Source organism: Protopterus annectens, chromosome 10.part0 (assembly GCF_019279795.1).
Source record: "Protopterus annectens isolate FY-2018-M chromosome 10.part0, PAN1.0, whole genome shotgun sequence".
Taxonomy (NCBI): domain Eukaryota; kingdom Metazoa; phylum Chordata; order Ceratodontiformes; family Protopteridae; genus Protopterus; species Protopterus annectens.
The window spans coordinates 819,224,055-819,240,234 of record NC_056744.1 but is presented as its reverse complement, the minus strand read 5'-3'; the positions used below and the strand labels follow the sequence as shown (position 1 = coordinate 819,240,234).

The 16,180-nt window shown below is 39.0% G+C and overlaps 1 protein-coding gene across 5 annotated transcripts in view; it reads left to right on the top strand.

The window, feature by feature from the left end:
- TBC1D4 (TBC1 domain family member 4) overlaps nucleotides 1–16,180 on the top strand; it is a 2,350,609-nt gene that overhangs the window by 1,453,967 nt on the left and 880,462 nt on the right. For all 5 annotated transcript variants that reach the window (XM_044085628.1, XM_044085627.1, XM_044085626.1 and 2 more), the window contains exon 5: nucleotides 9,177–9,309. In XM_044085628.1, the coding sequence (XP_043941563.1) occupies nucleotides 9,177–9,309 (133 nt within the window). The remainder of the gene's footprint in view (nucleotides 1–9,176; nucleotides 9,310–16,180) is intronic.

Here is a 16,180-nt window from a genome sequence, read left to right as displayed (position 1 = left end):
AGGCTAAGTTGCTGGATTCTCCCTTAGACAGTTAGATTCTTTTTGACTCTGCTGTAACTCAGCTTTTCAAAATCTTGCAAGATAAAGGGAGGGTCATGCAGGATCTTAAGCAGATCCTCCCTTCTCCAGTTCCTAAGTTTCAGAGGAATTGCCCCTCCAAATCTGAAGCAGCAGTGACAGCCTCCTAGGACTAAGAGGTCTTCCAAGAGGGTGTTTCCTGGTAAGCCTTCTCAGTGCTGTAAGGGCCAAAACCTTCTTTTCTTAACAAATCTGTCTCCATCTGACATTCAGCCTCTTTTACCCCTCAGCTGTATTCTCGTTTCCCTTAGACTGACTTTGTTTTTTCCAGTCTGGTAATGCATAACCACAGACTAGTGGGTGCTTTCCATCCTTCAAAATGACTATTTCATGGTTCGGAACTCTCTTCCTCCTTTTCATCATTCCCTAACCTCCCCATTGCCAACTTCCTCACTTTTCTTCAGTTCTTCAAGATTTTTGGTTCAAGGAACCATTCATCAAATTCCAGCCTCTCAACATGTTAAGGATTGTATTCCAGAATGTTCCTGGTTCCCAGGAAGGAGGGTTCTTGGAGGACCATTCTGAAGGTTTATTTTCTCAACACATTTTTCAGAGTTTCTTCTATCATGATTGTGTCTCTTCAGTCTCTGTTTTCCCTGTTACTTCCTTAGGCTTTTCTGGTGTCTCTGGATATGAAGAATGTCTACCTTCACCCTCTCTTCAGGAAATGTTTTCATTTATGTTTCTTCCTTATATTATCAGTTCTCTGATTTGCGTTTTTGTCTTTCTACATCTCTGAGAGTCTTTACCAAATGTCTAACCCCAATGGTAGCCTTATGCAGACTTTAAGGATTTCAGATTTTCCCCTTATTTAGATAACCTTCTGATTCAAGCCCCCTCTCAGCACCTCCTGCTTCAGGATCAAGAATATACTATGCTTCTTCATAGTATGGGATTCATTCTATATCTCAAAAAGTCTGTTTTTACACCTTCTCAAGACCATACTTTCTGGATTGCAGGATTCAGTCATTGCCAGTGATGGCTTTGCTTCCTCCTCCCAAGGTCCTTTCCTTAACAGTTTATTTTCAGTCTCTTTTTCCTCTGCAAGAGAATTTATTTGAGCTTTGGGGTTCATGGCATCCGCCATTACTATTATTCCTTTCACCAGACTCTGCATGAGGAAGTTTCAATTGTATCTCAAAACTGTTTGGCTTCAACGTTGCCATCCCCATGGATTTTCTCATCCCTTTCTTGACTTACCTTAAACTCGAGTTTCTCTGGTGGACTCATCAGATATCTCTGAATCCCAACCTGCCTTTCCAGGTTCCTCTTCACAGTCAGGACCTGTACATAGATGCTTCTGATCAGGGTTGGAGATCTTCTTCCAACAGCATCAGAGCCCATGGAGTTTGATCTTCCCAGCAACAAGTGGACCATATCATCGTAAATGAGATGAGATCTCTAATTCGGGCTCTTCATGCTTTGTACTCCCTTTGGTTTCCAGGTCCTGTGAGAATTTCCATAGACAACACTGCAGTTATGTGGTACATAAACAAGCAAGGGGGTCACAAAGTCATCCCATCTTTGCAGGTAGTTCTTCAGGTTTGAGATTTTGCAGTCAATCATCAACTGACTCTTTTAGGCAATATCCATTTTCTCAGAGCACAGTCTAGTAGCAGACAGTCTGAACAGGTCTAGGGCAGATCCTCACAAATGGATATTTTACTGAAAGGTTTTCCTGGATATTGTACATCACTGGGGTACTCCTCAAGTAGATTTTTTCCCTTCCTCTGAACAGACAACTTCTAAAGTTCTGTTCTGAGTGTCAAGTCCTCTGGCTTGGAAAGTGGATGCCATCCCCTTTTCCTTAACAAGATCAGGTGAGACAGGCCCGACATTTTGTTGGCGACTCCCTTTTTCAGAGACGGTACTGGTTCTTTCTTCTGTTTCATCTGGTTTGGGTAATCATCACAAGTAACTTCGCAGGAAGGATCTTCTCACACAGGACATGTATCTCTCATTCATCCTCATTTACTCACCCTAAAAATGATTCCATTGCATGTTAAGGTCTTGATTCTATTTCAGCCACAAAATTTCTGAGGTTCTGCAGGAGGCCAAGAAGCTCACTACTAGAAAAGTCTGTGCAGTTCAATGGAATAGATTTTCTGTTTAGTGTTGCAACTATGACCTGGACCTTCTTTTTGTGAGTATTGTTAAGGTTCTTTATTTGTATGAGCTGCTCAATTCTGACATGGCATACTCATCTATTAAAAATCATTTGTCAACCTTTTCTGCTTGTCTGCATTTGAATCAGCCCCTTTGTGATGTCCCCACTCTGTCCCAGTAATCAAGGAGCCTGAATCCTCACCACTGACACTGGAGAGGGACATTCACTTGGAATACAAATGGATACCCTTGACATTTTCAGACACAGACCTTTGTTCATCAAGCACAATTTCCCTTAAGAACACACAGGGAACACACACAGCCTGGGGCCTAGTTTTCTCTCTCTGTCTCTCTCCAGGTCCCCAATAAGGCTCCCCACTGGTACAGCTACAGAGTTAAGCCCTCAGCCAGTGCTTTGTGTCCCTGCTTCAAGTAGCTGACACACACACACATACTGTTTGAGATTTCATTTTCACACACACACACACACACACACACACACACACGCACACACACGCACACACACCTGGGAAAGGCTGGCACAGATTACTTGCTGTATCAACTTTGCTCAGACTATGAGGTAGATTCACTGCCACCAGTCAGTTACTATAAGGCTCTTAAAAGGGTATCCAATTATACTGAGTGAAATTAATATTAATACAAATGGTAATGTTGACCAGGCTTCAGGAGTGGCCATAGCTGTCATCAAATACATGTAAGTACTCCGAAAGTTTAAAATATTTCTCTAAAGGTCCAGCCACAATGAGAAGTTTAAATATATTTAATAATAAAAAAAAAACATGAAAATACTAAATATCTATGTACAGTAAACACCAGAATTTCAGTCACAGGAAATATTAAAAATAACACATCTGGAAAGTTTCACACAGTTACAGAAAAACAAGACTTAACTATTCTCACTATATTTCCCTAACTGATTTAAAGAATTACTCAGCCTAGTCACTTACTAGAGCAAGGCAAGGTAAAGTGGGTGAGGGATCATTCTATATCAGATTCCAAGAAACAGATTGCCCCTGAGACTTCAGTCTGCTATAATATTAAAATATTGTTTCTGTACAGAATTACTTCACATACATCTGGTCACCTGACTTCTGGTTCCCATGCAACCCTCCATTGCTAGAAGCTGTCAGGATTTATCACATGGGTTTCAATAATATACACTCGGAGAGTATTGCTAAGATCTGCTGCAGCTCGTGTAAGTCATAAAACAATTTTAAACCTCCACCCTTTCAGAGCAGCAATTAGTTCACTTCAGTGACAATGCAGAAAGCATCCAGGTACAGAATTTTGTCTCTGGATGCATTCAGAACTGTGAGATAACATATTTATGGCCTAGGCCCAGTAATTTAATTTTCTTACTATTTCTCAAAGTCAGGTGGATTGAGATTAACCTCTTCTCTTCCATTATCCTCTGTTACAATATATACATTTAAACATTTACAATAAAGCATGTACATCTCTTTGCTGCCCAGCAGTGTACACTATTGATACATTTGTAACACAAGCAGCTCTACAAATACATTCTCAACACAAGTACAAATCAGTTTGATATTCAATTAGCATATAATTCTTTACTAAATTCCAGTTAGCTGTGCTGGCATATGTTACACATCCACTGCCTTACTTCTGGCCTTGCTGGCAATACCTTCTGTTGTCATATCCTTCTAGATTAGAAGTCAAACAATTTTTAAAAGGCATCCTTATATTAGGCCCAATAAAGCCTATTCCTCCTCCTTGAGACCTTCATTTTGTTCTTGAAAAACTGACTCAGACCCCTTTTGATCCTTCAGCTTCTTTGCAGCATTGTACTTGGAAAACTGTGTTGTCAGTAGCCCTTACTTCTGCCAAGAGGGTTTCTGAACTTCAGGCACTCATGGTAGTTCCACCTTTTTTGTTTTTTCAGAGAGAGAGAGTTTCTCTTCCTACCAGTGCTTTTATGCCTAAGTAAGTTAATGATTTGTCTTTGAATAAAACTTCATCTTCCTTCTTTTTCCTTTCTGCACAAAATGATAGAGAGAGAGACTTTTATACTTTGGATCTACACAGACAGATCAGATATTACCTAGACAAGGCTAAGGATATAAGGGAATCTGAACAACTTTTTGTTTCTTTTTATTCCAGGAAATTAGGTTTGGCTGTTTCTAAGCAGTCTCCTCCTGGTTTTCTAACGCTATTTTCTTTTCTTATTTTTTTTCACGGTAAGCAGCTGTCTTCTTCTTCTTCTGTTCATGATCATTTTATCAGGGTTGTGACCTCTTGTTGTACTTTTTTCATGGTTTCTGTGTACCAGATCAATTTGGAAGCTTCATCTTGGTCTTATGTACATACCTTTACTAAACATAAGTGGTAGTGATTTCTAGGGCTAGAGCTGGTTTGGCAACGCCATCCTACATGGGTTGTTGGCAGGCTCCTTTGTGACTACCTCCTCCTATCCTCTCCAGCAGCTTTTGTACTCTCCTATTTGTAAAGAATACTGCAACAGTGAAAAGGAAGGACATAGTACAGTTCTGTAAGATCTTACCATAACAGTAGATCTCCTACTTCTTACTGTTGTAGTAGTCTATCCCTCCCTCTTGCACAGTTTTTCTCAGTGGCTTTCTCTCTGCCTAGGAGTGCATATTTTTCTTCCCATTCTGCATGCACATCATTGCTTCCCCTCTTGGATTGCTCTAGTTTTTCTGGGGCATTTCAGTTCTGAGGAATAAATGCTCATACATCACGTATGTACCTTATGCTTTAGAAGTAGAACGTATGTTTCACATATGGCACCTGGAAGGAGTTAAGGCTATGGTATACTTGGCCGTATGTTCGGTTATTCTGAGCAGGATTATGCATCTGTAAAGAATACTGCAACAGTGAGAAGTAGGACATCTAGTGTTATGGTAAGATCTTAGAAAACTGTACTCTTCCTATCCAGCTACAAGATATATAATTCTCGGTCCCTTAACTACAAAAGGTAAAGTGCGAATTCCAAAGACAAACTGAATTTCAAAAGTCTTTGTAATGCTGTTAAAGAATTTCTGACCACTCCCGTTGCTTATATATTACCTCTGAAACTGCTTATACCTCAGAGAAGAGTGATTCCTTTGAAGGTACTGCAAATTCTGACTTACTTTGTCTCACTGTTTCGGGGATTACAGTTTCAGTCCATGCAATTTCAACAGGAACCAATTTGCACGTGTGTATGTTGTGTGCTTATCTGTGTATGTATGTATGGAGGTGTGTGTGTGTGTGTGTGTGTATATATATATATATATATATATATATATATATATATATTTATATAATGTGTGTATGCATGTAAATAAAATACACAAATATATATGTATATATGTATGTGTGTGTGTATGTGTATGTATGTGTGTATAGTAAGTGGATCAACAATTACTGAACCAAACTTCTCTGAACCACAGACAGTCATAAAACAAGCATCCAATGCACAAAATACCAAAAAAGTTAGAAAAAAAGAAAAAAGTTTTTTTTTTTTTTGGTTTTGCTGTTGAGGGTGGGCTGCACCCAGCCAAACTTGCATCACTTCATGTTGAAAAACTCTGAGATTGCACCACAGTGAGGAAAAGGAAAAACTTCCTTCAACCCCACTGTCTATCGATCTCCCAAGAAAAGCCCTTACACTTAGTCGCCCAATACTGGACAAAACATGAATTGTCCAAAATAATTTTAACAAAAATACCATTCAGATAATTGACCTTCACTCATATGGTTACAGCTCAAAATATCAAAAGAACATTTGAGTGCATGCTTAAATGAGTGAATACTCATTTTTTATAGTAACTGTACATAGGAGTGTGCGGGAAAATGAATGCCTGACTAAAAAGGTTATAATAACTGGTTTGTAGGTGCGAGTTTTTCTGGGTTAGGGTTAAGGAATAGATTTACTGTTTTACATGTTTGATGTTGTGTGTTATTTGTCCTTTTGTCTTGTACAGTGGTACTGTTAGGGAAAGAGTGCTTGTAACATAATATTTGGGGTTAGCTTAAAGTTAGCACACAGGAGTAAGGTAGTGTGGGATTGGGGTTACATAATGTGTAGTGGCAGAATTAGCGTTAACATACGAGGAAGGGTGTGCTAACCCTAAACCTGCCCTGTCTGCCCCCCTAACCCCACACATTACATTACATTACTAAAAACCCTTTCCCTAACAGTACCACTACTAAGATGACACTTGATCTGGGTTTTGTAGTTTGGGGGAGGGGGTGTTTGATAAAAGGTATAACTAGCTGGAAGAATTTTATTAGATATTATGTGATTTGATATTATGAGGTTTTTTTTTTTGTCTTGTGTGTTTTTTGTAGATATTATGAAGTTTAATAATTTGAGTTTTGGATATTTCATGATATAATTTTGTGTGTGTGTGATATATCTGTATATTCTATATATGTATGTATATATATATATATATATATATATATATATATATATATATATATAAAGAGAGAGAGAGAGAGATAAAACACAACAGCCTTAATTTTCTAGCAGATATATGACTCATTATAGCATGAAAATGTTCATACTGAAAGTAATTTATTGGCAGTAGCATGAGTTCTTGCAGAAGTAATCTAAATGTTGCATACTTGGTTTTTTACTTGCTATTCTTGTTCCTGGAGAATGCCGCGGTGGTATGGCGGTAGCGGTGTTACCTCACAGCAAGAGGTTCTCCCGTTCGATTCTTGGTGTGGCTTGGGAGTGCCTTCTGTGTGGAGTCTGCATGTCCTCTCCGTGGCTGGGTAGCGTTCGAAAGACATGTGTGCGTAAATGGGCGTGCCTTTGTTGAAGGTTGGGTGTCGAGCTGCCATCTCGGTCTTTCGTAAAAATCTACTGCCAATCATTAGCGGACCGGAGTTCCGCTGTGGCAACCTCTTACCGGGAAAAAGTCGAAAGACAAACAACAACAATTCTTGTTCCTGGAGAACTACTGTAGTGAGTCCTGTGTTTTAAGTATCTTTGTGATCTCTTCTGTTTGTCAGCCATCAGCCCTTCCACAGTCAGTCAGCTCTTTTTTTTTCCCCTGGGGATGGGAGCTTTTCAAAGGAATCTGGCATCTACACAACCCTCAGGAGTTTACTAATTTTAAGTGTGACCTTTCCCCCTTGGCATGTGACATGTACAGTTGCAGATGTGAGTGCCTCCAGTGCCTTTTCTTGTCAGCTTTTAAATTCACACACACACACACACACACACACACACACACACACACACACACACACACACACACACACACACACACACCATGAATGCTGACACGAGAATGTGGCCTAGAATAGCCACACAGAAGTTTTGAGTCATACATTGCATATCCTTTGTAATTAATACACCCACTGCATTGAGTTGGATTACCTTCAACTGCCAAGATGGGCAGGCTGACATTGGCTTATCCTCCGCACCCACATCCCTCCAGCACCAAGGCTACTTATCAGTCTCCAGTGGTAGTTGGGTTTCTTCCCCCATATCATAGAGCTGGGCTGTAGTTGGATTGTTGATACTGAAGTTCATTATTATCTAGCATTTTATGAATATGGTTGTGCTCCCTATGTATTTAATATGGAATGCAGTTGGCATATACACAAGCACAGAGGTGAAGAATATTGTACCCATTTTGGTGCTGGGTAGACAAGTGGTGCACATTTACATATTTACTGGTGACTAGGAAGTTTTATAATGTTTACTGTACATAATTGTGGGCTGTAGGAAAAGCTTCCTCTCTTTGACTAAAATCTAGCACAAAGTTAACTGGCATTTTGTGTGGCATACAGTTACAAGGTATTAGTAAGAGTGCAACTGCTTACCTCAGACTGCATTGATAGCATTTAGTCTGTTTTTACTAGGTTCCATCCTCAGATATTAATATCGCAAGTGAATGAGAAGACAAAAGACAGTTTAAATGGCATGCTTCCTCTGCCAATATCCACATTTAGAAACTTTTTTCTGTGACAGTGGTCATTTTGATTAGAGTACTGCAGTGGGGAGAATTTAAAGCTATGCGTTTAGTTATTTATGCATCTCTAATTATTTTAGTATGTAAGAAAGGGATGCTGCAGTTTTGAGACCCATGAGATGGTCAGACAGTTAGCAAGTTTAAATAAAGTTGAAGAAAGATGATACAATGCAGCATTGTGTGTGTGTGTGTTTAATTTATGTTATCTATAAAGCTGCCACCTAGAAAGACCTTGAAGCCATTTATTAATCCCTTTCCTTGCTAAGCAGTAGTGATTTTTATTTATTTATTTTCTACCTTTTTGTACTAGGGCTGCCATTCTTCTTGTTTGAAATTAAGCACCGCACTCATTGCAGATAATGTTATTTTACCTAATTAGTTTGTTCATTAGCCATGGTATAGCATCAAACTGCAAGGGCAGACTGGAGAGATGCATCTGATAACTTGAGCAGTTTAAGTGGAAGATTTTCAGCCACTGCAGTATGACATGTAAATACTAGTGTTTGTAGTTTACACTCCCCTTTACATTCATAAGCAATGAAGAAGTTATCGTTTTTATAATTCACGGTTTTCTGTTTTTGGTTGAAGATTATTTTTTGTTAGTTTTTTCCTCATTTTCGAAGGCAATTTTATTGTTTATTTATTTATTATTTAAGTATAACTGTCTTGTGCCTAACTTATTGTATTTTTAGTAGAACAGGTCTTAGCAGAATTACCCTGCCATCCATTTCTGAATGAAAGCAATGCTGCTTTAAGTTTTGAAATGACATCTAAAATGAGGTTCAGAGAACTAGTTTTCTTAGTTTGTAAATGTAACAGCTATGTTTGCGATTGATAACTAGCTGTGTTGCTCAAAGATCCCACTGATTAAGCTTTAGAAGTATGTTAACAAATATAGATAAACCAAATGCTTTAGAGTACAGTTAACAACTGGTATTGCATTTCAGATAACTTTGCTGTAATACTCTTAAATGGAGCTTGCAGGTGCATATTAGTTTTCATTTTTCATTGTAACAGGTTGATGAAGTGATGCTGACCCTTAAACAAGCTTTTAGTACAGCTGCTGCTCTCCAGAGTGCTAAGACTCAGATTAAATTATGTGAGGCTTGTCCTATGCACTCCTTGCACAAACTTTGTGAAAGAATTGAAGGTAAGAATGTTTTCCATACATATTCAGCATGGAAGATGCATTGCTAATGCTTATCTGTGCATTAAAAATAAAGCTGCATGTATTGTGTGCTCAGAGTCCTGCTGTCATGAATATAATGCCCATAATGTAATTTCTTTTGGAATGCATATAATGTAATTTTTGTTTTATTTTCTACAGCCTTGTAAAATGTTATTTCTAGGGAACAAGATGATGAAATTTTACATCATGGTTCTTATTCTGATTTTTTTTGGGTCCCCTTGGACTCATGTATTCTGGCCCAGCCCTCAGTTACCCACATCCATGCCAGGTCTATCGGCTATCTTCATAACCCCCCGGATTTAACTCTGGTATTGTCCTAGGGGCTCAGCTGTTATGTGTGAGGACTATTTTTTGCTTATTCCCCATGCTTACTGATTGTATCTGAGGGCAACTGCCCTCTTTTGGACTGCACAGTCTCTTAGGAAGCATGTCAGTGAGCACTCACATTCCTTCCCTGCTGTTACGTCAGCCGCCTGTGCCACTAATCAAACCCAGGTTGTTTGGGCAGTAGTCAGAGCTTTATACATCTGTGCCACCAGAGTAGCCAGTTGTTATCCTGAATTTGGTACTTAGAACTGAAAGATTTGATGATAGTTGCCATCAGAAACTGGTTGTCATCTAAACTTCAAGGCATATGTTTATTTAGTAACTAGATGTTGAAGATTCCCCCATCTGGCCATTACTGTAATGTCTGCAAGCAGGGCTTTTTTTGAGATGGTATGCGCTGGTATGGTGTACTGGATAGAGCGAGTCCACTTACACGCGGAATTTAAACTTCCATTCACCATTGAACCTGCCTGATGAACACGTGCAAAAGTTAAGTGTGTGATACCATCATACTTGCCTTATCAGGAGAGTTTGCTGCCCCCGACAAACGTCCAGGTAAGGAGAGACTCTGGGTGTGTGTGTGTGTGTGTGTGTGTGTGTGTGTGTGTGTGTGTGTGTGTGTGTGTGTGTGTGTGTGTGTGTGTGTGTGTGTGTGTAGGGTACGTCCAGCAGGCATTGCCTAAAAAGGCAAAAATGTCCATCTTTTCACCCTCATGTCACATTATAACGTGTGTGTCATAGGATTGTGGGCTGTGGCGGTTGACGGGACTGTGTAGTCAGCAGTCTGTCACATAATCGTGACGTGGGCTGCTGATTAGCCCAGTTACTCATGTTCTCTTCCCACACTTTAGTTGTGTGTTTTTTGGGCTGTTGTGCTTATTTTTTTCCTGGCATACTACTCTGTGAAACTTAAGGGCCATGGCGTTGACTTTTTTTTTTTTATATGTTATAAGCTGGCAGAGTAACCAGATACAAAAGAGGCAATTTGTTTGGAGGACTGTTGATTTTCTTTTTTAATACACTGAATGGCAACAGGGCTGGGTCAATGAACCATCAACGGAACCACTGTCCAGATGATTCCTGTAGTCTGTCTGTGTGTTTTTTGGGGCTGTTGATAGGCAGGGCCAACCAGATACTTTATTTTTCGCCTGGCAGGATCAACCTACTCTATGTGTGAAACTTTTAAGGGCCGTGGAGTTGACTTTTTTTTTAATATGTTATTATGTATAACCTGGCAGGGTTTAACCAGATACTAGGGAGGCAATGTGTTTGGTGGACTGTTGAGTTTCTTTTTTTAATACACTGGCAGGCTCAACAGAACCAGATGATTTCTGTGGTATGTGTGTTTTTTGGGGAATGTTGATTGACAGGGCCACCCAGGTACTTTGTTTATTTTTTTCTTGGCAGGGTCAACCAGGTACTATTACTATGTGTGTTTAAGGGCCATTGTGTTGCATGCTAGGCATTCATTCATTCACTTAAGGATGAGTGGCTGAAAAACATTGGAAACATGAGCAACAAAGAATCATTGAAAATGATGAAGTTTATGTCACATGGGATCACTCAGTACCAACAGTTCAAAAGATCGATGCTAGAAAACCGGATATAGTGGTCCAAGAAAAGAAGACAGAAGTAGCATTGATTATTGAAATCACCACACCTAGTGACTACAGTGTCTTGCGTACAGAGAGACACAAAGTCATAAAATACATTGATCTGCAGGCAGAAACGAGAGCCATGTGGAAGAAAGATACCCAGACAACTCCAATAGTAGTAGGAGCAACTGGTCTTATAAAAAAGGATTTACAATCATATTTAGAGTGTTTTTAATATCTATCTATCTGCTAAAAAAGGGGCACATAACTGCTGCATCAGATCTTTATTGCTGCTACCAAAAAAAAAATGTAATATGTATTACTGCAAACCAGATCTAATGTCCCTGTGAATGACTGCTAATTTTAATATGCTTTAGGTTTTTGGATGTATGCATGATACTGCAATAATTGTCTCTGGGTTTGATTAGTGTTATTCTGAGTGTCTCTCCAAAGTTCTACTCTTCATCCTCCAGTCAGGTGCTAGTCAGCAGGAAGCTAAAGAACCTCCAAAAAATATGGCCAGGTCCTCCTCATTGCATAACAATCCTACCCTCTCTCAAAGGGAAAACCAGTAAAGTAGGTCTGCTCTACTCTCTCTAGGATGGTGAACCCACCCTACCCAAGGCCCTCCCTCAACTCCTCCTATTTCCTCCCTCAGCCTCAAGAAGAATCCTACTCAAGCCCTCTCCCCTTCTAAAAAAATCAAACTCCCCTTTTTATAATGTATTAGCATATACAATAAAGTATAAACAATAAAAAAACTCAACTAAAATCTCTTCCTTTTTGATATTCTAACAAATTGAATTGAGCAATACATTACCAGTAAATCATTAGCAGAACCCATTTTTGCCATCATTGCATTAATTTAAAGCAGCTGGGATGGCCTGGAGCTGCAAAATCTGATTCTCCCATCACACAATATACAAACCACAAACTTTTCAAACTCCCCAAACACTCTCCTATTTCACTCATCAAACCTCCCATCCTTACCTAAAATCTGATCCTTACTTCTAGAGACCACTCACTAGTACACTAAACTAACTAAACAACAAGGCTGGAAACTCCTTTTTTTATTGTTGGAAAATCACCTCCCCCTCACCCCCTCCCCTCCTCCTCCTCACTTCCCTCACTATCCTGCTTCAAAAAAATTGAATCAGGACTCACTGACTCACTGGTTTGTATGTATGTACTAAGCCTGACTAGTTTATGTGTCTCTTAATACTTTGCTCCTCCTACCCCTTCCTTATTAACCATTATACTATATACCTCTAGAATATCTTGATTGTGCTAACATGCTATGTTATTATGCCTGTCTGCTGCAGTGCTATTTACTGTGAAGTAACCTGTAATATGTATGGATTATTCTTCACTGCTACATTTTTATTTTACTGTGATAACCTGTAATTTGTTAAATAGATTTTTTTTTTTTTTTTGTTTAATGTTCCATTATTTGTTATTGTGTTAATTTCATTTGGACATGTATCCAGGAAGACTAGCCCGGTCAACAAATGTAAAATAAAATAAATAATTTAGATATGTTACCAATTCATGTAACACCGTACGAATTGCGGAAGGAGTCATTATTGGGTACATTGCGGGTGCTGCAAAGAGCACTTTTGGCTGACATCAAAGAGTGAAACAATACTAATTTCATGAACTTTAATCGTACTTTGACTTAGGAATGGGGTCCATTCCCATCATGGTATTAGAAACCCAAAAGACTTGAAGAAATTAAAAAAGAGCAAGTTTGTCACTGTCACTGAGCAGGTGGTAGTATCAATACTGATGAGCAAGGGGAAGACAGAACCTGAAAGTGCCATTCATGCTGAGTAGGATGCTTTTCGGTGCATGTTGACAACACCGCATGCAACTTTCCAACTAACATAAGCAGAGATGACATTCACGACACCTCTGCTTTGTAGGTGTATGGCACTCTGTACCCCTTCTTATCAGGACAGAGCACTGTTTTACAGTGTAGAGTCCCTTGATCCATCCATGTGTAATGCACAGCTGTATGGATGAGGGGAGTCAGATGAGGCTTTCTGGGTTTTAGTCTGCAGGATGGTTCATGGAACAGAAATAACAATACATTTTAAGTAAATGAACTCTGAAGCATGTACAACTGTTTGTACTTCTGAGCTGGGCTCAACATGATTTTTGTGAAAGCGTTTATTCTCTAATAAAAATAGTCTGTCAGAAAAGCCATTTCCACGAGGAACCAGAGTAATAAACAGCTAAACAGATGCTAGTGGAAATCTCATAGAGCTGATTAAAGTGGTAGCCTGCAGCGCTGACAGGGTAACCCTAAGACATTGTTTAGATTACAGCTTCCAACTGTTTTGATTCTCACACTCTCACTTATGAAAGACTAAAATATTTGAACTTGTACAGTGTCTCATATAGAGATTTAAGATGACCTTATTCGGGTATTTAGGGCATTTAGAGGCAACCACCACTGGGAATGTTTGGGGTTATCAAAACTGTACTAATTGGTTGTCTGAGATAGTAGCTGATACACAGAATAGACCACCAATTTGCATTAAAGCAAGCATTACTGAAGATATTTTTAAGAACAGTTATTAAGGAAACAACTGTTTTAGTATATTGGCAGGCTAGAAGGGCATTAATGCCCATGCTTGAAATATTTGTAAGTATGCACTGTGTCCTCCATATAATGTAGTAACTTACATATTTCCTGATTGTCTGTGTCACAGCTTCTTCTTGTAATGTGACTGAGATGGGCAGCAAAAGTATAAGCTCTAATCTTGCATATGTATATGTGGGCCTTAAAATGAACATAACATTGTCCCAGACTTAATAATATATCATTCCTTGTTATAGCTTTTGCATTCCAGGTAACAGCTGAAGGTAAGACAGTTGGCTGTCCTCAACATTTCAAGTAATCTGGTTCAATGTCAATGCTCCAGAAGTGTTCCTAACTAGACATTGGTCTGCAAGGGAAAAATGGATAAATTAAGGCTTGCAAAACTTATTAAAAATGCAGTTTATATCAAGCATATCAATTCTACTTTTTATAGGTTGCATGGTTATAACCTTTTAGGGTTAACCAGATACTAGGGAGGCAATGTGTTTTGGGGACTGTTGTTTTTTTTTTTAATACACTGGCAGGGTCAACCAGATTCCTGTGGTCTGTGTGTTTTGGGGGGGCTGTTGATGACTGTCCTCAGTTCTCTTCTGGAATGTTTAATGTTTTGTGGTATTTATGTATGTATGTATGTATCACTAATGGAAATGACATTATACATTTAGATATTTACCCGTATTGTATTGTATTTTATTTATTTATTGATTTCAGTTTGTTAACTGGGGTAGAACGCTGGTCTCTTTGGGCCATTTTACAGATTTAGCCCAGGAAATTAAAATAAAGTACAGACTACAAAATAGGTATTACAGCATGACAGGAAAGTAACAGAATCCATAAACTTATAATGTAACTTCATTCTGAAATGGTAAAGATAGGGAAGGAGATAAGATTTTGTTATTAGTAATTTAGTAGAGAGGTGAATAGATACAGGTATTAATAGGGACAAATCTAGGCTGTATGGGAAAGATAAATTTTGACAGAAGAAATTTAATCTGCTGTGCTAGGACTTCAACATATGCATAAAGTTCCACATTAATAACAGAAACCAGGCAATGGTTTGCAACCAGTGACCACTGAGGAATCTTTCCTGGGTTTAGGGATAACCATTATTATGGTAGCTGTACAAGAGAAGGTCAATCATCCTACAAGTCTGGAAAGATCTAAAAATATTCAACAACCCATGGAAAATTTGATACAAGGCTTTTATACAGTTCTACATTTACCCCATCCAGGTTACAGGCTTTACCACAAGGCACACCATCTATCACCTTGCACACCTCCCCTTGAGAAATTATAGAGAGAACTCTACTCCACTTTTCCAGTGACAGTTTAAGAGGGTTCACTTTGTCAAAGAATTCACTCATCTTACTCTCCCAGTCATCAAGCAAAGGACTTCTAAGTAAAGTGATGGGACTCTGCAGTAATTCATATTTCCCCAGTGAGCATAACCTGTTTGCCAGTCACCTCGACCCTTGCTATGGATATCTGTTGCCTGCAAGCCTTGACCTTTTGTCCAGAAAGTTGTCAGGTCTTTCACCATCTGCCCAGGCCCTCATATCAGTTGTTTCTAAATACAGCTGTGGGATCTTTGCAACACAGTACACATACACTTGATGACTTGTCAATTTCAAATTTTAACCCGTTATGTGATATATTGAATATTGAGATATTTCATTTGGGACCCCATGAATAAAAGATATAATAGGAGCTCTTCAAAACAAAATAACCGTCTGGGACAGGTGGACCCATCAGCACAAGGATAATGCAGGATTGCAGGTAAAATTTAAGATTAATGTCCACTATCATGCGTAATAATTTGCTGTGAGAAGTGACTTCAGTTGTTGCATTATTAACAGAGACGATTTTATTTATTTTTTCATGAAAGAGGATTTGCAGAAAAAAAGAAGCATTTTGGGGGTGGGACTGGGCAGGGTGGGGTGGTTGAACCAAATGATGCAACATATGGGCACCACCACCTTTTTGCTTACAAAAAAGCACTGTCTGCAAGTAACAAGAAATAATAACAATCACTTTTGCTTCAATTATTTTTTACATCAGTATTACAGTATTATTAGTTTGTTTTCTTACACACAAGCTCAACCTATTGCTTCAATCACATTAGTGTTATAGCAGCCTTGTATAGAAGTAAGTCTTAACAAGCTACTATGAAAATGAATGAAATAAGATGGGTTGCCGACTGGCTCACGGACAGAACCCACATGGTGAGAGTTGCGGGAGCTAGGTCCAACTCTACACCGGTTACAAGTGGCGTTACCCAGGGCTCAGTCCTAGGCCCCCTCCTGTT